Raw genomic sequence first — 26,962 nt, 5'->3', positions numbered from 1 at the left:
TGGTTTTTATATTCTTTACTGTCATATTTAGCAAAAAAGGGTGTGCTTAACATCGTCAACTTTAAAATCGGTTGTTCATAGAAAGGGAACAGAGAGCTGAAGTGTTATTTCAGGCCACTATCTGCTCCACTCTTCACAGTTAGACAAAACATTTTTCACATATAAGGTTCTCTCTTTGGTGATCAGATAAAAACGGAAAGATTCTCAAATGTTACCATCAGTGAAATGGACAGGAAACTACACCGTGATATATTTAGTTTTCAAAAAGATGCAAAAATACATCTGTCTAACTGAAATGGAACAGAGACTGACCTGCCTCGCTAACTAAGTCAGTGAGATAAAACATTGCTTTAAATAATTCAACTGTTGTCATTAAAAAACAAACAAACAAAATTATTAAAAAAATGAATGAAACCCAATGACAGGTCAGGTTATGCAGTTGGTATACAAAAAAAAAAAAAAAAAAAAAAAACAAACAAAAAAAACAGTCATATAAAAGTGCAAAGGTCCACACAGTACTCTGTTCTTGTAAATAGCCAACCTTTCTGTTCTGTTTTGATAATGTCAAAATAAATATTTTCTGAGAGCAGCATCTTCTGATCCACCACCACGCAGACATCTGTTTGTTTAAATATCATCGGGAGTCATGATTGAGCTGCCTAGAGGGTCCTGCACTCCAGGAACACTGCAAACAGACTTCACAGTGGCACTCTGAGACTCTTCATCATTGTCAGGCTTCCAGTTTTTGATGTCCCTCAAAGCTATTCCCCCTGTCAAACAGAGGAGATAAGCATTACTTACAAACTTCATGTGCCGACAGTCTTTCCTAATACATACTAATAAACTTACCTGATAATGTAGAAGAACACACTTCATTTACGCTCAGCATAAACACTTGTACACTTTACTGCAATAATTCCAATAATTGTTTGCAGTTCTGAAGTAGTATGCATATACTGCAGATTTCTAATACTTTGCGGGGGTTTCATATTTGTAAATGAAGTTGACATACACTCAATAGGACACTTCATTAGGTACACCTTGCTAGTACCAGATTGAACCACTTTTGCCTTCAGAGCTGCCATAGTTGTTTGTGGCACAGATTCAACAAATCCTGGAAATACTTATCATATGAATGCTTCACACAGTTGCATTGTGAACTTCCTGTCCCACCCCATCCCAAAGGTGCTCTATTGGATTTGAGTACATGGTTTAAGATGATGAATTGAGCTTTGTAACATGAATAATTTTTCTGTTGTAAGCAGCGATCAAAAGATGAAATGCCCAAAGTGTGCCAGGGAAACATCCCTTACACCAGCCATTCACAAAGTCAAGAATACTGTGGCCAACTTAAAAGCAAGAAAATCTTAAATCTTCACTCTAATAAAAATACAAGAGAAAGTGATGCTTTTCATGGAAATTTTAATTTGAAAAACAACAACACAAAAACAAAACAACAACATAGGCTGTTGGCTATAAACTGCTAATGTTACTCAGTCATATGCAAACCCGTATGCAAAGTGTTACCGCCAATATGTGACCCATGTGTCACTGGGACAAACCTCAATACCAGAGGAGTAAATGTAGGTCAGAGTAATGAATAATAATACAAACTAACCACATTCTATTACCAGTTTCAATATATGTATATAAATATGAAACTGTCCATAGTTTCAGAATTTCTGTTATTACTGCGGCCAACCTACAAGTTCCTTTGGAGCACACTAGGTGGCCCCAGCCCACACTTTGGAAATCACTGCCCTACACAATTACACCACCAACCTAAACTGTCGATACAAGTAGGTTGGATCCATGCTCTCATGGTTATTTTGATGGTGTCTGTGCAAAACTCATTACCATTTGAATGTTGCAACAGAATTGAGACTCATCAGACCAAGCAAAGTTTTCACAGCTTTCTATTGTCTAATTTTGGTGAACCCATGTGAATTATAGTCTCAGTTTCCTATTTCTAGCTGACAGGAGAGGCACCCGGTGTGGTCTTCTCCTGAGCCCATTTGCTTCAAGGTTTGATGCATTCAGAGATGCTCTTCTGCAGACTTTGGTTGTAACAAGCGATTATTTCAGATAGTGATGCCTCCCTATCAGCTTGAAGCAGTCTGGCCATTCTCCTCTGACCTCTGGCATCAACAAGGTATTTTCAACCAGAAAACTTGTGCTCAATAGATATTTTCTTTTTCTTACCATCCTTTATAAAACATAGAAATGGTCATGCGCGAAAATCCTAGCAGATCAGCAGTTCCTCAACAACCATGCTACACGTGTAGTCACTTCGATCACTTTTCTTCCTAATTCTGATGTTTCAGCAGGTTGTCTTGACCATGTCTACATGCACTGAGATGCTGCCATGTGATTGGCTGATTAAATATTTGCGCTATTATTTGTGTAAGAGTTATTGAAAACGCCTACCTACAAAAAGTGTAAAGTATAAAGTAACTGTAAAGTATAAAAGAGCTCATTGGTAAAGAGTACAGATGAATACTTACTTGCTATATTTTCACTGGGATTTTCTGTACCATAACGGAATTTGTTCTCTGATTTCTTAAAGTTTTCCAGCTATAAAAAAACAAAACATAAACAAACCCTCGAACACTTTAATGTGTCACAAATTAGATCCATCATAAATCAATCAAAGAAGATATAAGCAGACATGCTTACCTCTGTGCATATGGACTCCGAAAGCCGGCTGGTGAACGGATTTTTATCATGAAATTTGCAAGAACTTCAAGAAAGCCAGAGAGGTATTACTATTTTTTAAAACAAACAGCTTTAAAAGAAGCGTTACAAAACAGAAAGGAAATATTTTACCTTGAACGTTGTGACAATGATGGCTCACAGTCAACTGAGGCCTCTTGGTTCTATTAAAAGAAAAAAAACAAAGCTACTGAATACAATAGACTAAACAGGTGAATAACAGAGGCAGAAAAGAAGCCTGACCTGTGGAGCCTTATGAGTTTTTGCATTACGAGTACCATTTCCTGCTTCGACGTCTCGTTTCTTTGCTTCTTTTTGCCGCTGCAGCTTAACATAATCATACGTGCTTATGCCTTTATGATCTATAAACCAGAGTGAGGAGCAAACACCACAGGATATAGTGAGGCTTAATCACTGGAAGAGGGGAAAATAACCTTATGACATGTATGTCTCCAAAATTCACTTACAGAGGTAAAGGTGAAAGCCCAGCAGATGGCTTAGCAGCAGTAAGCAGGTGGTGCTCAGCATGACTGTTACGAAGGATAGTATTAGGAGACCAGCTGAACTCGTCTTTATGGGAGCTAACGGCAAAAACATCAGCCAGGTACTATTCCCCGACACATCTTTGAAAAGAAGGAACAAAGGACAGCTTTCAGTGCTGCAATTTCCACCGACTTGGTAAGATTATACTGCAGGTCACTCACCGGCAAACTGCGGTGCAGTCCGTAAGCTGTACGGATTGAGATAATGCTGAATAAATACGAACAACACAACCACAATAAGCAGAAAGACGCCTATTGTAGCTGAGCACAGTGCCAAGAAGAAGTACCTGAAAGTAATGCATGAAAACCGATGAATTTATAGAGCAAGTCTTACTTCATGTGGACAGCAACGATAAGGCTCATAAATCCAAAAACTTCAACTTACCGGTAGTTCCTTCCACCCACACAGGTGTTCAGCCATTTGCAATGGTGATCAAAGTCTTCCACACACTTGTTGCAAACACCACAGTGTTTTACTTTGGGGCCACTGCAAGAAGATTTAATGTTTTACATCATTACACTTTATTAAAAAAAACGTTTTTCCTCATTTGTGATAGGGTACCTGCCAATTTGAAAATGCAAATGAACATTAGAGACTGCTGCTCAGGATACATACACATTCACATCACAAAGATAACAGTGCAGGTCGTGGATAACATGCGGTTGCTTTGTTCGGTCAAAGAGAGGCATCGGCGTGGAATAGCTCTGCTTGGCCCTCACGCTGTCATCTGCTGGATCTACAGTGAGAACTGCGATGTGTGCGAATAAGTGCACAATAAACGCTACGCCCATCAGCTGCACAAAACAACAGTCAAGGAAGTTTTTTTTTTTTTTTTAAACGCCCTTAAAGAATATTGCAGCGTGTGATAAATGTGCAGTAATGTGAAAAAATATTAAGTGGGACTAGTATGAGAGAACAACTGCTGTACAAGTCTTGTGCATGAGAAATAAAGACTGAAGACATTGACTGTTCTTGTGGTTGACATCATGCGGCATTCAACAGCTTACAAAAAGGCCACTGATTATGTCTTTTGGGCCAGAAAAAGAAAGTCTGTCACACTGGGTGTGACTGAAGCCCATACAGACATGCCACACAACAAAATCCTTGTCCTGTTCAGCAGCACAGACAAAAAAAGACAAAAAAAAAAACCCAGCACAGGCTAATGTTTGCTCCATATTCAAATAAGAAAGACCCGCTGTGTGTTAAGGATACAGTATAGGCCACATGTTTCCACGGCAGAGGCAGAAGCGGGATATAGATACCAAAGCTGACTATGGTGAGATAGCTGTACACCAACCACCCAACCACCTGGAAGGCTTGAGGGGGCCACGACCATCCGTTCCTTCTGGGAGGCTTGGAGGGGACAAGCTCATTTTTGCTGCTGCCAAGCATGGGAGCTGTCTGTCTGAACCTCTGACTGAAGCAGTTCATCTATGGTGCGAGAGAAGAATAAGGACAGGGTGGAGTACACATAAAAGTAGAGTACCGGCAGAGTGTGGCCACATTTGCTGGGGAAATGAGCTAGGAAAATGAGTTGAGCATAATGGCAGTGACTGTTCATCCACAGATGGTGCTATACCGAGACTGTATTAGGTGCAGCTAGATGTTCTACAGTGATCCAGCCACTCTGGTTTACTTTCAAGGGTTTATATTTATTAAAAAGAAACATATAAGCACTGCAGTGTGATAGTAAAGTGAAGTGTAACTGAGGAGCAGTACGAACTACATTTCTTACATTTTAAACTTCATAAAAGCAGCATTAATTTCTCAGCCACTAAATTAAAAAGGCAAATAAACAAGAACGGAGACTCAGTCGCAAAGCCTGCAGGAAACAGCTGATTAAAGTGACTTCCACAAACTTTTACATCCCCTTCTTTTTCACAGGCCTTGCAATCACATGTTTTGCTTTTAGCCTTACCCTTAGCACAGCATATGAATTGTGCAATCCGTTTAACTTAAAAAGCATAAAAGGTCAATTGTTTCTGGACTTTCTGCAAAAAAGGCAGTTAATTATGTTCTTGTTCATCTATGCATTAGAAATCTGAAAAAGAAGCAACAGAGCCATCCAGCTGTATTCCTGGCAGCTAGTTTTGTTGCCTCTGCTTTGCTTAACAACTAAAGCGAGTAGCTGGCAATCAGTTTATGGTTGCTTTAGTGGATCAACCCGGCTGTTTAATTTGCAATCAATCTAGCTGACTCCATTTGTACCCGTTAAAATAACAATACTAATACTACTACTAATAATAATAACGACGACACTAGTCTTAACCCATAATTACTTACCTTTCTACTTGCGACAGCGACCATAACATTACATTTTCTTCAGTTCATTCGATTTTCACCGCCTAATGTCCCATCATAACTTTGTCAGCCAAGCAGGTGTTTCTTATGAGTAAAAGTCACATGAAAATAAAAACACGACAACATCGACAAATAACTTTAAAGCTCCCGTATGTTGGGTAAAACGGGCACACCGGTCCTCCGGTGTCCTTGGATTTGTGAAAGCCGAAGGACGTGAAGTAGAAGAATCAACTCACTCAGCAGGACGGTGCAGCGCTATGGAAACTGTGCGACAGCGCATGCGCAATGGCTCTCTTCGCGATACCTGCCCTTTTCCCCTTTTTTGTGTGCATGTGTTTGTGTGTATTTTCTTCTTTGTCAACCTTGACTCGCCAGATGATGTGCATGCAACTCGCCTATTAAACGCGCTATTAAATACTTACAGGTGTCAGGGAATTTGAAACCAATGCTTCCACAGAACAAGAAGGAACTGCAGACAGACATGTGCTCACAGGGTACTTCTGCTTTCAAAAATAAAGCCCGTGCTTTATTTTCAACTCATATTAGACCGTGCTAAATGCATATGTCGCAGCACCCATAGTGCTTCAGTTTCACTTCCCCAACACACCGAGACAAACAGCGTACTTGCTCAGTTAGAACTTACAGGTGGAAGCTTACCCATGCTGAAAACCCGAGGCCTCAGCAGTTCAGTTACTCTGAAACTGCGTTTTCGCTGCAAATGCACGATATTTGGATAACACGGACATTTCCTATTTTTGTGCTCCCATAGTGTATATACAGTGCTGTGAGAAAGTACTTGTACCCTTCCTGTTTTCTTATTTTTTGCAGCGATGTCAGACTTACATGCTTCACATCATAAATCAAATTGTAATATTAGACAAAGTTGTATTTATACATTTATTTATTTGTATTTATTCAAGCCTTCCTGGTCCTGTATGAAAAAGTTAGCACCCCCCCCCCCCCCCCAAACACACGCACGCACGCACACACACGCACACACGCCTTTAAAATAATTGTGATTGAATCAATAAATCACTTAAATAGAACCGATCTGACAAGGTAAAGCAAGCTAAACAAGTCCAAAAAGCAACACATACGACATCATACCACTATCTACAGAAACGGAAGAACAGATGAGAAAGTAATTGACATCTATCTCCGAAAAAGACTAAACATTTCTAGTCAACCACAGTGAGAGCCATTGCACATCAGTGACTCCTCCAGGAGATCACAAAAGAACAGCATCTAAAGAATTGCAGGCCTCACTAGTCTCAGTTAATGATTCAACAATAAGAAAAATACTGAATAAAAATGGCATCGGATGCCATGACAGAACTCGGCCCCTGTGACTTATCTGGGCCAAGTGTTTTGAAAGACTGATGAGAGATCACATCACTTCTTCACTTCCTGCCACCATCGACTCACTTCAGTTTGCTTACCGGACTAATCGTTCCACAGATGATGCCATATCTCACCTGCTCCACACATCCCTGAGTCACCTGGACACTGGCAGAGGGAATTATGTTAGGATGCTGTTCGTGGACTACAGTTCAGCATTCAACACAATAATTCCCTCTAAGCTTTTCACCAAGTTGACGGCTCTAGGACTCAGCTCATCACTGTGTCAGTGGATCCTCAACTTCCTCACAGACAGACCCCAATCAGTGAGGGTAGGAAAACAAGTCTCCCCCTCCATCTCACTCAGCAATGGAGTGCCTCAGGGCTGTGTTTTAAGCCCCCTGCTGTACTCACTGTACACTTATGACTGTGTAGCCACATCCGACACCACCTCCATTGTCAAGTTTGCTGACGACACTGCTGTTGTGGGCCTGATCTCCGACAACATCGAGACGGCCTACCTGGAGGAGATTAGGAACCTGGAGACCTGGTGCCAGGAGAATAACCTCCTCCTAAACATCAGCAAGACTAAGGAGCTGATCGTGGACTTCACTACAAAGCAGGCGAGGAATTACAAACCCCTCATCATCAGTGGCACGCCAGTGGAGAGAGTGGACAGTTTCCGATACCTGGGTGTCCACATCACTCAGGACCTGTCATGGTCCTGTCACATCAACACCCTGGTTAAGAAAGCCCGTCAGCATCTCTTCTTCCTCAGAAGACTTAGAGACTTCCATCTGCCACTGAAGGTGCTCAAGAACTTCTACTCCTGCACCATTGAGAGCGTCCTGACGGCAAACATCTGCACCTGGTTTGGGAACAGCACCAAGCAGGACAGACGAGATCTGCAAAGGGTGGTGCGCTCGGCAGAACGCATCATTCAATCAGAGCTCCCTGACCTGCTGTCTATCTACACCAAGCGGTGCAAGTCCCAAGCTAGGAAGATTATGATGGACCTCTCCCATCCCAACAATGGACTCTTCTCACTGTTGAGGTCTGGGAAGCGCTTCCGCTCCCTTAAGGCCAAAACAGAGAGAATGAGGAGGAGCTTTTCCCCCCAGGCTATTCGGGGCCTGAACCAGGTGTAGGACTGGACTCTCCCAAACACGTCACTATAAGACTGAACTCTCACACACGTCACCACCACACATTTCCTATAATCCTATAATTCCTATCATTTATAATCCTTATCTTTATAATCTCTTCTGCTATCTGCACATTCTTTACTGTAAATTCCTAAGTTAATTTGTAAATTTTTGTAGTAAACTGTAAATTGTAAATATTGTAAAACTTTTCTTCTGTCATTTAATGGTCGGGCATTGTACAGCTATAAGCATTTCACCCCCATGTCATACTGTGTATGGTTGTGTGTGTGTGACAAATAAAATTTGAATTTGAGTCACAGGGCCAGCGGCCTAAGCAAAGAAGCTCAAACCTCCCTCCCCCCCAGCCACCTTCTCCAGGCCAGCCAGGAAATATGATTTCACCAGCGTGTCCTGGGTCTGCACCAGGCCTCCTCCTGGTGGAACATGCTCAGGACACCTCACCCAGGAGGCATCCTTGTCAGATGCCTGAACCACCTGTACTGGCTTCTTTCAATGTGCAGGAGTAGAGGTTCTACTCTGACGTCCGGATGGCCGAAATCCTCACCCTATCTCTAAGGGAGAGGCCAGCCACCCTTTAGAGAAACTTCATTTCCACCACTTAAAACCCACAGATAAAAGCAGAACTTTATGGAAGGTTTGATTCCTGTTACATCTGCAGTAAAACATCTAATTTCACAAAAATACATCACACCAGCAGTCCATAGTGGTGATAGTATTATCGTCTGGGGCTGGACGATTAATTGCTGGAACCATGAATTCTGCTCTTTACCCTAATAAATGAAAAAAGCATTTAAAAACTGCCTTTTGCATTTACATGCAAAAAAAAGAGGGCAAATGCTTTTTAACAACACTGTGTATAATCAGAATAAGTAAAAGATTTGTGTCTAATAACTGAGTGCACACATTCACAAACACAGGCACAAACATTTATTTTTCAAGTGCTGCAACTCATACAAAAACACACAATCACACTAGTCTGTACACTTATGTTCAGTCTTTAACAAAGGTCTGAGGCTCCTGCTTTCTTCACGGCAATTCAACAGTCCATAACAGAGTAGCCAGAGTGGTTAGCAACAGGATAACAGTGCGGCAGTGTGTGGTCAGCCGTTGGCCGTGTTCTCTGGCTCTGGAGACTGCAGGAACTCATAGGGATCATGAACCATTTCAGACTGGTCCCCAACACCCAGATGAGATGGGCTCCCTATGGATGCACGAAAAAATGGTTCTTATGTTGTATTGCTGGCACTAGTAGCTCATTTCATATAATCATTAAAATAAAGGGAAAAGAAGGCATTTGCTGGAGATACCTAAGTGGTGCTGGTCCCTCTCGGAGGCATTAGAGAGTGAGGACAGGTTGGATGAGGGTCTGGAACCAACTCTATCCACCTGCGCTTCTTGGAACTCCTGCAGGAGTTTATCAGCATCATCAAAAGGCTGCTGGCCCTCCTCATTACCTGGCTCTTTTTTCACCGTTTTGCCTGATATACAAAAAAAATATGGCTTCATTATCGGGAATTAAAGGGCACTTCATGCGACCTTAATAAGGGCGCATATCCATAAAAAACTAAACTAAAACTTGCACAATTCAGCTGAATTTTGTTAAGCAGAACATTATACATTTTTCCCACAGAAAGCTCCTCTAAACTTTGAGTACAGATTCAGTGGAAAAGAAAGTGAAACAGCAAATTCAGCATTTCTGTTCTATGCCAATGAAGGAGACGTGGCTGCCGCATGTGCTGAAAAATAGTAAACATGTTTACATGAAAATAATGCCCTTTATTCCAGCAACTCCAAATATGGTAACATGACATTTACCTGGCTTCTCTTATCTAAATGTCATTGTATCTGAATTACTGATATAGAAATATGAATGTATATACAGCATGTTGATAGAGAACAATCACCTAATGAGTTAAGCATGGTGATATCCAGAGACATATCTGGATAAGTCTTCATTGACATGAAATCCAGCACCGAACTCCCCTCTCCCAGGCCAGCTCCATCTGCCATCTGAACAGAAAATATCCAGCTTGAATTAGTCAATCATTTCAGTTGAAACAAGAAAAACAATAATCAAAACATATTATAGTATCTCCTTTCATGAGCCACAGCGTACCTGCATGTCACAGATGTTCGACTTGGTTTCGTCAGGTTTCAGCATTATATTTCTCTTCTGAAATGTTACAAATAAAGAAGCTTCGTAAACACAGCAGAGGAACTAAACTTTTCTTTAAGCAAGCAAAAAAAGAAAAAGAAGAAGAAGAAAAAAAAAGAGACTATACCTGTCGTATCTGATTGACAGATTTTGTGTGATCGCCTGCGGTCATCTTGTCCAGGAGCCCGTCAACCCAATGCTTGGTGACACCGCTGCAGCCCTTGACAAACTCCTGTATACTTAAGTAGTGAAAACAGGTGATCAAAAATGAAAAACTTACCACAACTGGATAATTTATCAGTGCGATCAAAAAAATGACCGCCTACCTTAAAGCGCACTGAACCCCTGTGTCATCTCCATAGGCTGAATAGAGCATGTCCATCTCATCAGGTAACAAGTCTGCAAAAACAGAGTTCTTCTGGAGGCTCTGGACGTTGTAGGCACTGCTAAGAAAGGTCACTATACAAAGAGAAAGAAACTTGTTAAAAAGCACGAACTACTTAAAATAATTAAGATTAAGTAAATCAACGAAAATATATATTATCACATACCTTTGTGTCTCCTGTCATCTTTGAAGCCCAGGGTTGTTAACCCAGGCAGAAGCTTATTTGACAGAGAACTTAGATCCACTTTATGGGTCTCTTCCTCTGCAAAACAATAAATCAAACTGGGTTCTTACAGAGATATCACATATTATAATGATATAGCAGAAATAAAAAGGTTTTAGTAGATATATAAAAGGCCGTGTAGTGGTAGCAAACCTTCTGCATCAGGATCGAGTTGATTTACAACAGTATACAAAAGAGAACTGTCAGACTCCTTACGCAAATACCCCATCTGAAAAAGCAAAACACTGGGTAAATTAAACGCTTTAAAAGCTGTCAGCTCTAATAATAAAAAAGAGCTATAACTTGTGTAAACATTGGATACAACTGGATTGTATAAAAAGTGTTCAAAGTGTAAAACCTTGGAGTTTGGCATGTATCTGTTGATGCGGTCGTGAGCTTCATCTGCAGAATGTTCAACCAGCGCCAGAACATGCTCCTCTGCTGTGCTGTCAGTCAAGCTGCATGCGTTTCCCTCTGGTTCATACAGGTAACTGAGACGGCAGAAATGTTACACAGTATCAGTATACAGACGAGGTGTTGTGTGACAAGATTCACAATGCATCCGGTGTCAAGCACTTCCCCACTGTCTTCTCTGAATATGTTAGTCTGAACACGTTCGCAAAAAAAGTAAAGGTGACATGAAATGTAGACACTGTTCAGGGAATACCTGATGACTTCCTTCATGTCCTTGGCTGGCTGCTTCCTGGGCTTCCTTGGAGATTCCATTGGAATGTGGATTGTCTCTGGAGGAGGAATGTCAGCTGTCAGGTCTTCATCCCCCAAAATGGCTGCTTGCTGGGTAAAATCCATGTCCTGCATGAATGACATGCTGCGTTTCAGAGCCAAAAGCCGTTCCTGGACAACGAGTAGAAAGAAAAAAAAAAAAAAAGACACAATATTTAAATTCCACTTTTATGGAAAAGCAATAATAAACAATGATATTGGTAGTAAAGCATTTGTACCGATTCCATAAACATGTGACTGTATATTTTAACCAAAGCAAAAACGTATATCCTCAAGTTTTGGGTTTAGAACATCAAGGTTTGCATTACTAGTAGCATTAGTTAACAACATTTGCAGTCGATTGAATATTGTTTAAATTAATGGTACAGTGGGGCAAAAAAGTATTTAGTCAGCCACCGATTGTGCAAGTTCCCCCACTTAAAATGATGACAGAGGTCAGTAATTTGCACCAGAGGTACACTTCAACTGTGAGAGACAGAATGTGAAAAAAAAAATCCATGAATCCACATGGTAGGATTTGTAAAGAATTTATTCGTAAATTAGGGTGGAAAATAAGTATTTGGTCACCTCAAACAAGGAAAATCTCTGGCTCTCACAGACCTGTAACGTCTTCTGTAAGAAGCTTTTCTGTCCCCCACTCGTTACCTGTATGAATGGCACCTGTTTGAACTCATCATCTGTATAAAAGACACCTGTCCACAGCCTCAAACAGTCAGACTCCAAACTCCGCCATGGCCAAGACCAAAGAGCTTTCGAAGGACACCAGGAAAAGTATTGTAGACCTGCACCAGACTGGGAAGAGTGAATCTACAATAGGCAAGCAGCTTGGTGTGAAAAAATCAACTGTGGGAGCAATCATCAGAAAATGGAAGACATACAAGACCACTGATAATCTCCCTCGATCTGGGGCTCCACGCAAGATCTCATCCTGTGGGGTCAAAATGATCATGAGAACGGTGAGCAAAGATCCCAGAACCACACGGGGGGACCTGGTGAATGACCTGCAGAGAGCTGGGACCAAAGTAACAAAGGTCACCATCAGTAACACACTACAACGGCAGGGAATCAAATCCCGCAGTGCCAGATGTGTCCCGCTGCTGAAGCCAGTGCATGTCCAGGCCCGTCTGAAGTTTGCCAGAGAGCACATGGATGATACAGCAGAGGATTGGGAGAATGTCATGTGGTCAGATGAAACCAAAGTAGAACTTTTTGGTATAAACTCAACTCGTCGTGTTTGGAGGAAGAAGAATACTGAGTTGCATCCCAAGAACACCATACCTACTGTGAAGCATGGGGGTGGAAACATCATGCTATGGGGCTGTTTTTCTGCCAAGGGGACAGGACGACTGATCCGTGTTAAGGACAGAATGAATGGGGCCATGTATCGTGAGATTTTGAGCCAAAACCTCCTTCCATCAGTGAGAACTTTGAAGATGAAACGAGGCTGGGTCTTCCAACATGACAATGATCCAAAACACAGCAACAAAGGAGTGGCTCCGTAAGAAGCATTTAAAAGTCCTGGAGTGGCCTAGCCAGTCTCCAGACCTCAACCCCATAGAAAATCTGTGGCGGGAGTTGAAAGTCCGTGTTGCTCGGCGACAGCCCCAAAACATCACTGCTCTCGAGAAGATCTGCATGGAGGAATGGGCCAAAATAGCAGCTACTGTGTGTGCAAACCTGGTAAAGACCTATAGTAAACGTTTGACCTCTGTTATTGCCAACAAAGGTTATGTTACAAAGTATTGAGTTGTATTTTTGTTATTGACCAAATACTTATTTTCCACCCTGATTTACGAATAAATTCTTTACAAATCCTACCATGTGGATTCATGGATTTTTTTTTCTTCACATTCTGTCTCTCACAGTTGAAGTGTACCTCTGGTGCAAATTACTGACCTCTGTCATCATTTTAAGTGGGGGAACTTGCACAATCGGTGGCTGACTAAATACTTTTTTGCCCCACTGTATATCTTCAGAGTGATTCGTTGGATTGCAACACCCAAATCAGTTTTATTTGTATGTGAGAGTCGTACAACTCTGCTACTAAAAATATCAGCACTTTGAATATATTCCATAACTGTGTATGGAACATGATTTGACTGCTAATAACTTCCTTTGTGATCTCTGTTGCTGTGCTGTTTTATCTTTATAAAACAACAATATAATGTACACATCAACAACAATCATACACTGTTGTTATAACAAATGAATAAAGTGTTTTTGCCTTTGGTTTGCTTGACCGTGTTACCTTGCTCATCATCTTGAATCCTGTGTGAAGCAATTTCTTTGCAGCCTTGTAGTAGACAGTCTCTGGTCGGTTGTATACCATGGCATTATCACACATCAGTTTAAAATCAGCCTGAGGAACAAAAAGTGTTCAGTCAACTATGAAGGCTGCAGGTTTAATGCCCAACATCTTTAAGCTGGGAAGAAAATCTAATTCACAATTAGATGTTAAAGGCACCCTCACCTTAAATTCTGTTACTGTTTTATAGTCATTGTTTCTATTCTTGTCTTTCATGGTGCTGAAGTCCATAGGATGTTTGATGATCATTGAGTAACCAGGAGCGATTGCATCTGTTACTGGAGATGCAAAGAACCCATGGGGATCTTTCCTGGAAAGATGAGAGACACACCATCAATGTTATTGAAAGCACCAGCTTTTAGACTTGTTTAGACGTGTCCAGTGTTCTGATCTGATCAAGAATGTTATCTTTCAGGTCAAAATGGTCATTATTAATGGATCTTGCTGTGCTTTTATCAAACAAAGAATTTCATAATGTAGCCTTATTCACATGCCACATTTTGTAATCTGTGATAAACAAACAGGGCTTCCCCTCAGTTCTTCAAAAGAATAATAATTCATTATCTGCTAGGTTAATGTTTGAAAGCATGTCAAAGGAGCGATATTTATTGGCCATGTTCAAAATGTAGCATGCTGGTGTTCCACGACAGAACAGCAAATGCAAAATGCTCTATTTTTAGAACATTATTAGCAGGAAAGTAATGCGAACCTCCCTCTCTAAGAGAATATATGTGTTTATCTAAGATCATGCTAATCTGCCAAGTGGACTGTGGGAAAAGACACATGCAAAACTGACATTTTTAACCTACTGGTATAAAAAAGGAAACAGAACTACTGTGGACTGCGCTCATCGTAATATGTACAGTTAGGGCCACATATATTTGGACACTGACACAAGTTCTGTTTTTTTTAACCTGTTTACCGAAACATTTTCTAGTTATAGTTACATAATGGACATGGACATAATGTGTAGACTCAGCTTTCATTTGAGGGGATCAAATGCAATGAAGGTATCTGCGGTGCCTGCATTTGGAAGATTTTGCTGTAAACAGACAACACTGTTCTTACCTCTGCAGCTGCCTCAGAAAGTGTTCTAGCAGCTGTTGCCGTGGTGTGGACTCATTCTCTAAATCGGGCAAACATAAACTTACAAGTAAATTTTTGCCCAAATATAAAATGCTTGTAAAAACTGTATGCGCTTATAGACAGGTAGTCTTGCCTTGCTGTGTCCGGCACGCTCTGACTGGCCTGTCTCCTGGTTGTTCTACGTCCACCTTCACAGTGGGGTGAAACTCCTCCCCTTCGGGCTCTATTTCAAACCGTTCTTTCTTCTTCTTTTTCTCTTCTGGCTGTAGAGACACACAGAATGTAAACAACTTGTCAAAAATAACCATAATAATTTATTGGTCACAATCTTAAGATTTAAGTTTTATCACCTCCAATCCAATACTTTTTGACAGTGTGAATGGTTCAACAGGTCCAGCACCACCACCACCACTACTACTACTAGCAACAGTCACTGCTGCCGCCTCTGATTCACTCTGCTCCCGCTCCCTCTTCTTCCTTTTCTCCTCCTGTGAAATGGTAAATAGTAAATGGACTGATTGTTATATAGCACTTTTCTACTCTCCCAGAGCACCCAAAACGCTTTATACAAGAAGCCTCATTCACACAAGCACTGTCTTTGACACTTAAGTGCAATCTACCGATCAAAAACATTCATACGTCAATGGATGCATCAGAGAGCATCAGTATCATTATCTTGCCCAAAGATATATGGCATGCAGACTGGAGCAGCCAGAGATCAAACCACCAACCTTCCGATCAGTAGATGACCTGCTCTACCTCCTGAGCTACAGCCACCCCAATGAAATGAAAGCCAATTAAAAAACAAACAACTTAAAAGTAGTAAATGGTGCATTAGTCACGCAGAAGAACGAAATTCAGCTACCTAACCTTTCTTCGCCTTCTCTCCTCATCATCTACATATTTGTCTTTATCCTTTTCAGATTTTTTCTTCTTCTTTTTCTTCTTTTCTTTGTGACGTTCTCGCTCGTGGTCTGATCTGTCATCGTAGTAGCTGGAGTCATGGCCGGACCCAGAGAGTTCAGTCACTTCGCTTCCTCCAACTTTGAGCACAAGCTTCAGAGGCTTCTCAAGAGCTTTGTCCTCATAGTCTACAACCAAAACGAAGAATTGGTAAAGGTATTGTGTCAGGCAATAGCAGTGACAAAGTAGAAGGGCAGTATGAAAGAAGTTGACATTAACATGCAGATTTTCTTTTAAAAAAACGAAGGACTTTACACGCCAAACTGGTTATTATATAAAAAAAAAGGCATAATAAGCTCTCTGGTTTATATAAAATATAAGGCATAATAATCTCTTTGTTTATTTTTTATGTATGTATGTATTTTTTTCCTACTTACAACCCAAATACAGTTTGTAATTTTTAGAAGTGTTTTATAATAATTTATAACGTAAAACAAACAACAATAAGAACATAGTATACAACGTAATGCAGCAAAGTGATTAATGCGAGATTTTAGCTATACATAATTCCACCAGTAGATGAATGAATGAATGAATGGAGCTACTATACATAAACTAAACTCTGTCAGTTTTAATGCTAGCTAACATAATGCTAGCTAGAACAAAAGCGACGCTGCAGTGAGCGCTCGGTGTGCAAATAAAATGTGCTCTAATGTACCGTCAACTGTTCTCCATTCCGGTTTATGCTTCTTATGTTTTTTCCCCATGTTTCTGTTCAAATTCTCAAAGTCGTAAATTTATTCCAATTAACACTGGTCGCTAGCGTTAGCCTAGCTGTGAGAGAGACGGTCTTCTTCTTCTTCTTCTTCTTTGTGTTTAACGGCGGTTGGCAACCAACGTAAAGCAGCATTACCGCCTCCTACTGTTCCGGAGTATGGGTCAGACAGTGAGTTTACAAGCTGTATCAAAAAAACAAAAAAAACCAAGAGAGACGGTGGGCAGATGTGACGCTACAAAAACTACTGTCGTATTTCCGGTTTAAACAAAACGCGCGGAATTCGACTCATAAATATCGGCAGCACACGGTTGATAGTAAAAATACACCAGATGTTTGATTGATACGACTAAACAGTTTGACGACGCTAATGTTTTAAGGTTTGGGTTTTGTTTTGTCACCTCAGCAGGTTATTTTGTTCAAATGAGGCAGCTGGGTTAGCTAGCTCACGTTTACAGCCTTACCCGGGTTAGCTAGCTTGCTAACGCGATGTAGTGATGGGTTTTGGTTCAGTACTTAATAAAATACAGAAGCTCTCTGAGACTTGCTGTTGTTAAAGCCGCAGTTATTGCTCTGGTGTTCACAGTTCTTCGGCAATGGAGGATGACAGGATGGAGACGGGAAACCTCACACCAAAAATCCATGTGGAAGTTCACGTTAAATCTGACAGGTGGGTAGTTTAATCCTAGTGTAAACAGTGAAGTTATTAGGTCAAACCCATACACAGGTGATAAAGGACATGAAAAGCTAAAATGCCTCCTTTAGTTTACTTTGACCCTTTGAACTCAAATGACTCATTTTTTTCCACCAAAGATTTAAATATGTTTCAAGTCATGTCTGATGATAACGTTTGTTTAAAACAAATCAGCAATGGTATTGTCATAGTACCAGCCAGAAGCTAGATATATACACGCATGCCTTCTTGTGATTTGTGATTTGTGTTTCATATTTCAGCACAGCTAAACGGTCTGAGGTGAAAATGCATGTTCAGAGTTTACTGAACTGTCACAGCATGGTGTTTGGAAACTACGCATGGACAGAGTTTGACGATGACTTCCTTCAGAAGCATGTGGCATCTGTGGTTATAGCTGATCTAGAAGAAATAGTTACACAGGTCTGTTATTTCAGTTTGTTTTGGGGATGAAAGCTCTGCAGTATCATTGTATTAGTAAAGCTTTATACTTATTAATTTTTATTCTCCCTTTCAGCCCCTTGATTTGAAGAACTGCTGTGTCTCTTTTCACATCTTCACACTGAGCGAAGATGGACCTAGCATGCTCACTTTGGAGGAGGATGAGGAGCTTTCAGCAGCAAACCACTGGTTGCTGCCTGCAGGTAACACTGCGTTCAGTTTAATTCGCTTTACTGTCATTAAAGCAAAACCAGTGCAATAAATTGTCTCTTATAGGTAGGTTGCAGTTGTTGTTGTTGTTGTTGGCAGTGTGTGACAGTTTCTGGTCTAGTGATTGTGTGCAAAACAGTGTATGACTATGCATTTAATAAGTCATTCATAAAGGACTTTGCAACATATTGTTATAGAGACATGAGAAATTTACTGTCCTGGGGTGGAGAAAGGAAAAAATGAGCCTTGGTGGCATTTCAAAAACACTTGGTGTCAGTGTTTTTTGGTAGATATCTCTAATAACAGGTAGCTGATTGCTAACAGTACGCTCAGCTGCTGTGACTTTCCTCTGCAGTGCCCTTTCGTCAGCCAAGGCAGAGTTGCTGTACCAAACTGTAAGATGGGAACATGGAAAATAATGCTATAATATTTGTACAGTGGTGAAGCTGGAGAAGTGGAGAAACTTGTTTTGTGACAAATGGGCCCTTTTCAGCTGCCTCATGAAGTGGTGGCGACACTAGGCCTTCTTTATCAGACGGGAGATAAAGAGACCAAATCAAGTCCTCAGCAATATAGACATCATTTCTTTGGTCTCTTTAACATTAAGGTCAAGGTTGTTTTTAGAGGACTGTATCACCAGATGCTGGATCTTCTTTTCATTGTTCTGTGGACCATCTTGTTTTTTTTATTAGATATTTGGACAGTCAATGTGACGCCATCTGCGTATAGTGGAGGATAATAGTATAATATAGGATGTATGTAGGATGGAAATGGTCGTTTGGGTATGTTCCAGCAACATCTATCATCAGGAGGTTCTCAGAAAAAACATCTCATTTAACAGGCAGTAAAGGACTGGAGAGCAATGATTGATGGTCACGATACGTCTCCAACGCAGCTTTAAAAAAGGAGGGGGAGAAGATATTGGATCCATGTGACCCTGCAATCTTCCTGCATTGAGTTACAAACTGACATATTTTAACCAAAATCTTTTTAAATGACATTTTTGTATCTTCATGGTACAAGGTCTGTGCTGAAATGTTTATGGATCATATTAAGAGTAGGAATGAGTATTATACAGCAGAAAGAATTGTGAAAATCTAGCGCTTATTTAAACGTTTCTTTACTTTTTGCTAGTATCAAAATTGGGATTTCATTTGTGTGTTTGAATCCAGCATGACCAAAACCTACTTTGCAAATGTATCAGTATTTTACATTATGATGTTCTTGTTACAAATGTACAGGCTACATGTTTCTGTCAAACAGGCCTCAAGATCCTGCTGCTATGTTGCTGGTGGAGCATCTGCTTTTTATTTCTTCTTTTTATGGGATAAAAATAAAATAATCTTGGTTTAGCATTCGAGATCTGTGGGTGTAAAGCTTGGTGAGCATATTGTGCTACTGAGGATGATATTTTTTTTCTTGCAGCTCATAAGCATTTTCTGTTCTATTATATATGTTAAGTTGCTTTTTTCTTTTTAACAGCTGAATTTCATGGGATTTGGGAAAGTCTGGTTTATGAAACTGGAGTCAAAACTCAGGTAAAATAAATTACAGCTGTTTAGGAATTAGGAAAAATGATCAAATAGCCTGATGTGTAACCTAATGCTTCTTAACTTTACCTTATTTCCCCTTTTCTCTAGCTCCTGGATTATGTCACAACAACAATTTATTTCTCAGACAAAAATGTTGACAGCAACCTGATTTCATGGAATCGTGTTGTTCTGCTTCATGGTAAATATTTAAGAAGGGAATTGCTACAGTGATTGTTATTACATTGGAACAAAGAGTAATGACTGTCTCTCTTTGTTTGCCCACATTCAGGACCTCCAGGCACAGGGAAAACATCACTGTGCAAAGCTCTCGCCCAGAAACTGTCAATCAGACTGTCAAGTCGGTAAGATCGTCCTCATTCTAGTGAAACCGCTCCAGCTATGACTACACCAGCACTTTTCATTTCCAAATACACCTTTTTTTTCTCCCCTGCAGGTATTTATATGGCCAATTTGTTGAGATAAACAGCCACAGTTTGTTCTCAAAGTGGTTCTCAGAGGTACACCTGGGTCTTTTTTTCTTTTAATGTTTTTGTTACTTGTATTGTCTCCTGTAGCTAATTATGCCTATTTTTCACAGAGTGGCAAGCTGGTCACAAAGATGTTTCAAAAGATCCAACAGCTGATTGATGACAAAGACGCTCTTGTGTTTGTTCTGATTGATGAGGTAAAATGAAGTGTATTTATTTCATTTTGATTTGCTTCTGTGTCTTTTATGTTTCTCTAAGACAGGAGAACTTCTTGCCAACTGGTTGTACTTTGTTAAGTTGAAGTGTGATTGAAACGGTTTCTCTTTTGTGAACAGGTGGAGAGTTTGACAGCAGCAAGAAATGCCTGCCAGGCAGGAACAGAGCCTTCTGATGCCATTCGTGTGGTCAACTCGGTCCTCACGCAGCTGGACCAGATCAAACGGTCAGAATGCAAACCTTTCTTAGTGATTTTATTTGTTTTAAATTAGAGATCGACTCTGTACTAGTCTGTTGTAGTGGAGAGAGAGCAGTGTGAAAATGAAGCTGTTGTTTAACACATGGTTAAAAGCTTTCAGTAGAGACCAAAAGATTGGAATTGCAGAGAGAAGTGGTGGAAATGAGCCTCCTCTGTAGGGTATCTTGGTTCTCCCTTTAAGACAGAGGAGGAGCCCAGAGCTGAGCTGCTACACCTCTACATTGAAAAGAGCAGCTGATATGGTTTGGGCATCTAAACAGGAGGCTCTGAGGCAGAACCGGGGCATACTTGAAGACAATATGTCTCTTGGCTGACTTGGAACATAACATTTCCATGAGACGTAACCTTTTAGGGTGGCTGTGGAGACTGAAGTCTGAGTTTCTCTGCTAAAACTGCTACTGACCCAAACTTGGAGTGACAGAAAGTAGATGGATGGATTATTTACTTATTATGTCCTACTTTAAACAAGTTGTTCTGTGTTGGCTATTGGGCTGATATTTCAGACATTCCAATGTAGTGATCTTGACGACCTCCAATGTGACAGAAAAAATCGACTTGGCCTTTGTAGACAGAGCTGATATCAAGCAGTACATCGGACCGCCATCTGAAAAAGGCATTTACAACATCTACCTCTCCTGCCTGGAGGAGCTGATGAAGGTAATCCAGTAATCTGGCAGCAGTTTATTTCCACTTCTAAAGTGAAACACATCTGACTTAAATGTTTTTCCATCTAAAATTGCAACTACACGGTCACGAGGTGGGCAACCAAACTTGGCATACAGGTCTATAATAGATATTATGATGTCACCATATTGTGTAGTAACCACCTGACCAAAAAGAGCACTTTGCCAGTAGGAAACGAATGTCAGTTTCCTGAAATGTTACATACGTATGGCAGCCATCTGGTGCAGTGCACACCATGCTGTCCAGTGCCAGGCATTGTACCTTGCAATCTCTGTATGAGTGTTTGTGTAACTGAATGAAGACACTGTAAACTGCTCTTGATAAAAGGGCTACATAATGTACATATAGCAGTTTATTCCAACAAAATATTGATAGAACAATAAAAAAAAAAAAGTCATGGTGCAAAATACAATTTAAGCATATTTAAGGAAAGCGAAGCGGTACTGATTTGTAACTTGGGCTTGTTATGATGTTGTATAATATGATATTTTACTACAGTACACATCTAACTAGGCAGCTCATTCTCTTGAAATGGGGTCAACTTGAAAGATGTGAAATGTAAAAGTAAGGTCAGAGGTCAAATGTGACATATTTGGATGCAAATAAGTGCATCCAGGTGCAAAACAAAACAACCCCACGAGAACCTTTGGAGGAGGTGGTCTCCAAAGGAACTCCAGAGCGGTTTGTTTATTTTGTGAACGTGATCCAATCTGAACAGACCACCAAGTGTAAATTAAAAATTTGAGCTAAAAACATCCCAAAGTCACGTATGCTTTGTAATCGCAGTGCGGCAAAGGACTACAGATGTGCAAAGGTCTGTACGGGCCAGTGACTAGCTGTTAAATTAACATTAATTCTCAGTTTTCTCACACAGGACATTCTTCCTGTATTTAGGTTTTTTGCAGAAATTTCTTGACAGAAAAATCACAAGAGGCACTTTTAAAATTCAGCTTATGTAAATAAAATGCAATTTTGTTTTCCGACACGTCTCTGAGTTGTGATCTCGGATGTACACAGTGCCAGATCATCTACCCCCGGCAGCAACTGTTTACCATGTTTGAGCTCGAGACGATGGGCTTTGCAAAGAGTGAGGTGTCCGAACACAGTCTAAACCTGAGGAACATTGCTATGTAAGTGCGCACTCCAATAAGCAGCATCTAAATCAGAGTGTGGGAAGCGAAAAGAGATGGAGGCCAATGCTCAGTTTTTTCTTTTTCTTTTCAGAAAAAGCAAAGGTTTGAGCGGAAGAGCACTCAGGAAGTTACCATTTATAGCCCATGCACTCTTTGTAAAGGTAGGTATTTGATTGTTTTCTCCTGACAAACATACGATTCACATGGGCTTTTTAAAATGGTTTGTTGTCTTGCAGACACCAACAGTAACGCTTGAGAGGTTTCTGGAGGCTATGGGCCAAGCTGTGGAAAAACAGAAGGAGGAAAAAGCTAACTTGGTCAATGGTATCTGAACCTGCTGAAATTCCCACAGGCTGACTGATTGTGCCTTGTTTGTGGTTTAAAACCTATAAAACATCTTTTTTATAGAGCTTAATCAGTTCATTTGTCAGCACTACATTCAATATACATACACACAAATGCTATTTTAACAAGTGCTGTAACACAAAAGTGTTTATTCAGGTAATTTTTCTGGTGCTACTCTCTTAAATTACCAAGACCATATCTATGTCGACAGAGGAATTGTAATTTTAAGTTGTAGCCCCCAATGCTTGAATTTTTCTTTGTTTTATATGCTATTAACAAATATGTTTACTCTTTTCTCACTTCCAAAGTATTTAATATTTGTTGCTTTAACCATAACTGTTTCTTTTTGTTTTTCTTTTTTTAAACCTATACTATTTGTGCACAGACATTAGATCAGTCAGTGTGTAGCTATGCTGACATGACAGCTTGTGAGTCCCACAATGGGCCAACAGACTCACCGGACAACAAATCCAAAATATAGTAAACATGTTGCTGTTTGTTATGAACGGTTAACCTGTATGTGTTATTATGTGTTCTTGTTAATTGGTCCCATTCAAGGTCGCTTATTTCACCTGACAAGTTTGTAAGCTCAGCTGGCTGCGTCCCCTACAGAGGGGGTTTATGCCTGTGCATGAATCACTTGATGCAAAAAAACAAAACAAAAACGTGAGTGGACTTTACCCTTCACATACAATCTGCTTTGTGCTCTGTTCGCATGTTTGTTTGTTTGTTTTTTTTATAAATGAATGTGATAAATCCAATTTAAACTATCTGGGTTTGTTGTTTATTGGTTTAATTTTGTATATAAACTTGTAATAAACAGCATTGTTTCCTGATTGCAGTGTCTGATGCATTTTGGAGATTTTAATACACTACGTCCACCACTTGGGGGCGCAATGAGGCTGTAATGCAGTTCTAGACATAAACAGAATTCAGTTTATTACAGATTCTGATTTGCATGGTTGTCTCAGAAAGGGCAATAAGACAAGATGGATCACGATAAGGTGGCAATAAAAGCTAATTGCATATAATCTTGTGGTAAGCTTGTATCAACTAGATGAACAATGGGGTTTTTTTGGGAGGGTTACCAACAAAGTCCTGCAAATATCAAATGTTACCTTACAACAAAGCAACAAAAGAGCAGTTCTACCTAATATTCCTCCTTTATGATACAGGCCCATGCACGGGAATTTAAAGTGATTCATGGTTATGATTTGGGACTGTGAGCTCTTACATGTTGCGGTCTTCCACTGTGGACTAAAAACCAAAAGGTTGAAAGATGACTGAGTTTGAAATGCGTCACTCCTGTACACAGTTTATACGAACAGATCGGTGGTTTCGTTGTTCGTATGAACATGTTTTGCATTCTGTGAATGCTCTGCTGCTTTGCATGTCAGCTGCCGGCTTCAAACAATGTGCCCTTTGTTTGTTGCTGGCAACAGCTTTTTCATTCCACTTCAAAGGTGAATCCTGTAGGCTGTTCCTGAATGTAAAAGGAAAGCAAATGTTGGATTTGTCTTCATTTGCACGCTCCAGACCTGCTCAATCATAACACTGTCACCTTTACAGTGACCTTTACTGCGTGTTTTATTAAGCTTGTAAGTATTTTATTGGTGGATTTGATTATGCTGTCAAAGGTCTATAATTAAGATGGAAAAAAACGAAGATTTATGCTATAATTAAGACCAACCCAGAATGGATTTCCCCTCATGCATAAAGACTGCATTTGTGTGAATTGCCCCTTTAGTGCCATGTTATCTTTTATACCTAATTGTTTGGCTCCCATTATATCTATTTGTCAGTGAATTTTTGAGTAAGATGAATCACATGAGGGAGCTCAACTTGTCTCTAATCTGATCAGTGATTACAAAGGTCAGAGAAAAAGGGGGTAGTAGAGAAAGGGAGAGCTGTAAGAACGGGCATGGTAAATAAAACCATAATTGCTCTGTCTGCAGGCCTTTTTCTTTTCACTGTAGTCTCTCCAAAAGCAGGCAGCTGTTAAAAGGCAATCAAGCCGGAGAAGGAAGAAAAGTCAAAAGCCTTATTGTTATGGGGATTTTATCACTGTTTCAAGCAGACTTAAAATGTCAGAAAACTCCAAACAAAACAAACAGTCTGATGTTTATCCTCTCAACCGTTGTTCAGGTACATTGCTGAAAGCAATGGAATATACCTTTATGTGCCAATGGTGATTCAAATAGAGGGGTGGGGGTTAACTTACACTCTTACTTATATGCGCGGTAAGAGGAAAGTGAGCCAAGCTGCACACGAACTATGGAAATTATCACTCATCTCCTCTGAGTTTTTAAGAGGTTATGATTTACATTGCTGGTCTAAAAGTGTGATACTCAGTTGTTAGTTTAGAAATACTTTTTGCCTTTGCCAGCGTGGTAATCCACATCCATTGCACAAATGCATACTGAGAGCCCATAAAGCCGAAGCAGTGTTGGCTTTTCAATTCTTCTACATGGCAGCCTTTGATCATAAACTAGTGCTTTTATCCAAATGAACATTTCCCTCAGAAGAAAACCGCAGCGTGCTCTTTCTGTCTCTCTCTCTCTGTATCTGTTCCCAGTCAAGACTGTCCTGTCAGAAATTATGAACAATTGTTGTTTCTCGAGTCTGTTGAGATTTCTGTACCCCATATGTTTGTCATCCATTTAAGCAGGATGTTAGAAGGCGTAGGAGAACGAGGATGAAGGAGAGATACCTTGTAAAGAGACTGAATCCTCGGAGCCGGGCTGCATGAAGAAATTGTGATAATTAGGCGCAGCAAGTAGGATCAAAGGAAGCTGCCATCAATGAGCTATGCAAATGTCGACTCGTCCTGTCAACCGCAGACAGTGATCTAAGATTTCTGCGTCTTTGAGGAGTCATATAGCAGTCACACTGATAGAAAGAGCTATACTGCTGCACATTAAAGGTATGGCAGTAAAAGTGGGACGCTATCATACAGTACCACCCTCAGAAAGAATAACATGTTTCAGTGGCTCTGAGAATACATGCTCATCCACGCAGCTCTCCAACAACAAGGTTTAAGTGCAAGACTGTGATGTGACAGCAGCACGTGGAGGAGACAGCAGAGTGTATCACAACAGTTTGTGTCTAGGTTTCCACGCAAAAGATCAAAGTAACACCTTTCTTGATTTCTTAAAGGATTTGCACGACCGAGGAACATTTACAAAACAGAAACATTAGCTTCACACTGAGCGAGACATTGCTGTAGTAAATTAATATTTATATAGCGCGTGGAATGTGTCCTGCGATTGGGCTCTTTTAACACTGTGCCAAAGGAAACAAACTATAAAAGTGCTGAGGAGCTTTTGAAGTCTGCTGGGCTGAAGTACAACATGTTCTTCCTGGCTGTCTTCAATAAACAATAGTTATCTTTGGCATCTACTGTGCATATATGAAAAACAAATACTGGAAACGACAATAGGAAGCCTATCCGTATTCCCACAAACCAAACAAACTATATATGCCACCTAACATTGATCCTCAATCATTCACGACACTAATCCAGAGCATCTGCAAGTAGTAAAATAGTCCAGCAATAATTGTGCTACAACAATTTTCTTCAAGGTTTTATAACCACAAGGCTATTTGGAGATAATTCACTTTTTTTATTCAGTTATTAACTGACCTCTGGTGTAAACAGAACTACAAATGACAGAATAATGAAAAGTATTTGCCATAAATATGAACCTACAAGAAATGAATTAGGGATAAAACATGAATGGAGTCAAAAGGAAGATGACACCAACAGAGGACATGGTTCAGCTTTCAACTGCTCATGAACTGCCAATAATTGTTTGACAGTCAAGAGAGACATAACCTGCAACCGGAAAAGGAATTGACTTTTCAAAGTAGAGGTAAAGGTGTGTTACAGCTGTACTAAGAGAACATAGGAAAAATGAAAAACTATCGAAAGGAGAAATTATACAAAATACAAAGTGTATGGAACGTGTTTCTTCGAAAGCAACTTTAAACTTTCCATTATCAAGATGACATTTTGAAATAACTCACAAGTTTTTTGTATTCAGTGGTGGAATAAATAGCATTTCCAATAAAAACATCATAGCATACTGTCTTAAATTAAAAAACAAAAACAAAACGTTTGGACACACACTGAGATTTGGTGTGATCTGTAGAGCTGTTTTGTCTGAATTAGGGAGCGGGTTCTGGGTGACTTGACCAGGATAATGGTGGTGGGTATTGGAGATAATTTCATTTTATTATGCCTATAAGAAATAAGAATACTCAACTCTTGTAAATAATAATCATTATAAATGATAACCAGTTATAGCAACAAAAAACAATAAACTAA

The 26,962-nt window shown here is 40.1% G+C and overlaps 3 protein-coding genes across 6 annotated transcripts; 1 reads left to right on the top strand and 2 right to left on the bottom strand.

Annotated features, from left to right (window-relative positions):
* On the bottom strand, positions 1-5,809 carry zdhhc11 (zDHHC palmitoyltransferase 11). Its single transcript, XM_085473658.1, has 11 exons — positions 5,539-5,809; positions 4,468-4,686; positions 3,871-4,049; positions 3,640-3,741; positions 3,417-3,541; positions 3,180-3,335; positions 2,956-3,074; positions 2,827-2,876; positions 2,677-2,740; positions 2,505-2,574; positions 1-770 (listed from the first exon to the last, which is right to left on the bottom strand). The coding sequence occupies exons 1-11, from the start codon at positions 5,560-5,562 to the stop codon at positions 628-630; spliced, it is 1,251 nt and encodes a 416-aa protein (XP_085329784.1). The 5' UTR covers positions 5,563-5,809; the 3' UTR covers positions 1-627.
* Positions 5,810-8,972: 3,163 nt separating this feature from the next.
* On the bottom strand, positions 8,973-16,745 carry brd9 (bromodomain containing 9). Of its 2 annotated transcripts, XM_085473654.1 has the most exons (17): positions 16,580-16,743; positions 15,829-16,049; positions 15,309-15,446; positions 15,092-15,221; positions 14,941-14,998; positions 14,038-14,182; positions 13,816-13,926; positions 11,491-11,678; positions 11,182-11,314; positions 10,977-11,052; positions 10,767-10,862; positions 10,542-10,674; positions 10,343-10,454; positions 10,177-10,233; positions 9,965-10,070; positions 9,368-9,538; positions 8,973-9,261 (listed from the first exon to the last, which is right to left on the bottom strand). In XM_085473654.1, exons 1-17 carry the CDS (start codon positions 16,626-16,628, stop codon positions 9,161-9,163), a joined length of 2,025 nt encoding a protein of 674 aa, XP_085329780.1. In that variant the 5' UTR covers positions 16,629-16,743; the 3' UTR covers positions 8,973-9,160. The 2 variants fall into 2 exon arrangements, with proteins under 2 accessions (XP_085329780.1, XP_085329779.1); XM_085473653.1 differs by having other exon boundaries at positions 10,977-11,314; positions 16,580-16,745.
* Positions 16,012-23,471, top strand: trip13 (thyroid hormone receptor interactor 13). Of its 3 annotated transcripts, none has more exons than XM_085473657.1 (14): positions 16,012-16,077; positions 17,223-17,306; positions 17,591-17,750; positions 17,845-17,971; positions 19,461-19,516; positions 19,619-19,709; positions 19,800-19,872; positions 19,965-20,028; positions 20,109-20,195; positions 20,334-20,440; positions 20,977-21,130; positions 22,175-22,287; positions 22,382-22,451; positions 22,527-23,471. In XM_085473657.1, the coding sequence occupies exons 2-14, from the start codon at positions 17,233-17,235 to the stop codon at positions 22,620-22,622; spliced, it is 1,272 nt and encodes a 423-aa protein (XP_085329783.1). In that variant the 5' UTR covers positions 16,012-16,077; positions 17,223-17,232; the 3' UTR covers positions 22,623-23,471. The 3 variants fall into 3 exon arrangements, with proteins under 3 accessions (XP_085329783.1, XP_085329782.1, XP_085329781.1); XM_085473656.1 differs by lacking the exon at positions 16,012-16,077 and adding an exon at positions 16,747-16,807; XM_085473655.1 differs by lacking the exon at positions 16,012-16,077 and adding an exon at positions 16,889-17,016.
* The last annotated feature ends 3,491 nt before the right edge of the window (positions 23,472-26,962 follow it).

Source organism: Copadichromis virginalis, linkage group LG11, assembly GCF_057382275.1.
Source record: "Copadichromis virginalis isolate Kocher_CV1m ecotype Utaka linkage group LG11, C_Virginalis_male_GT1.1, whole genome shotgun sequence".
NCBI lineage: Eukaryota > Metazoa > Chordata > Actinopteri > Cichliformes > Cichlidae > Copadichromis > Copadichromis virginalis.
The sequence above is the reverse complement of the archived record's forward strand: the minus strand, read 5'-3'. Positions and strand labels throughout refer to the sequence as shown.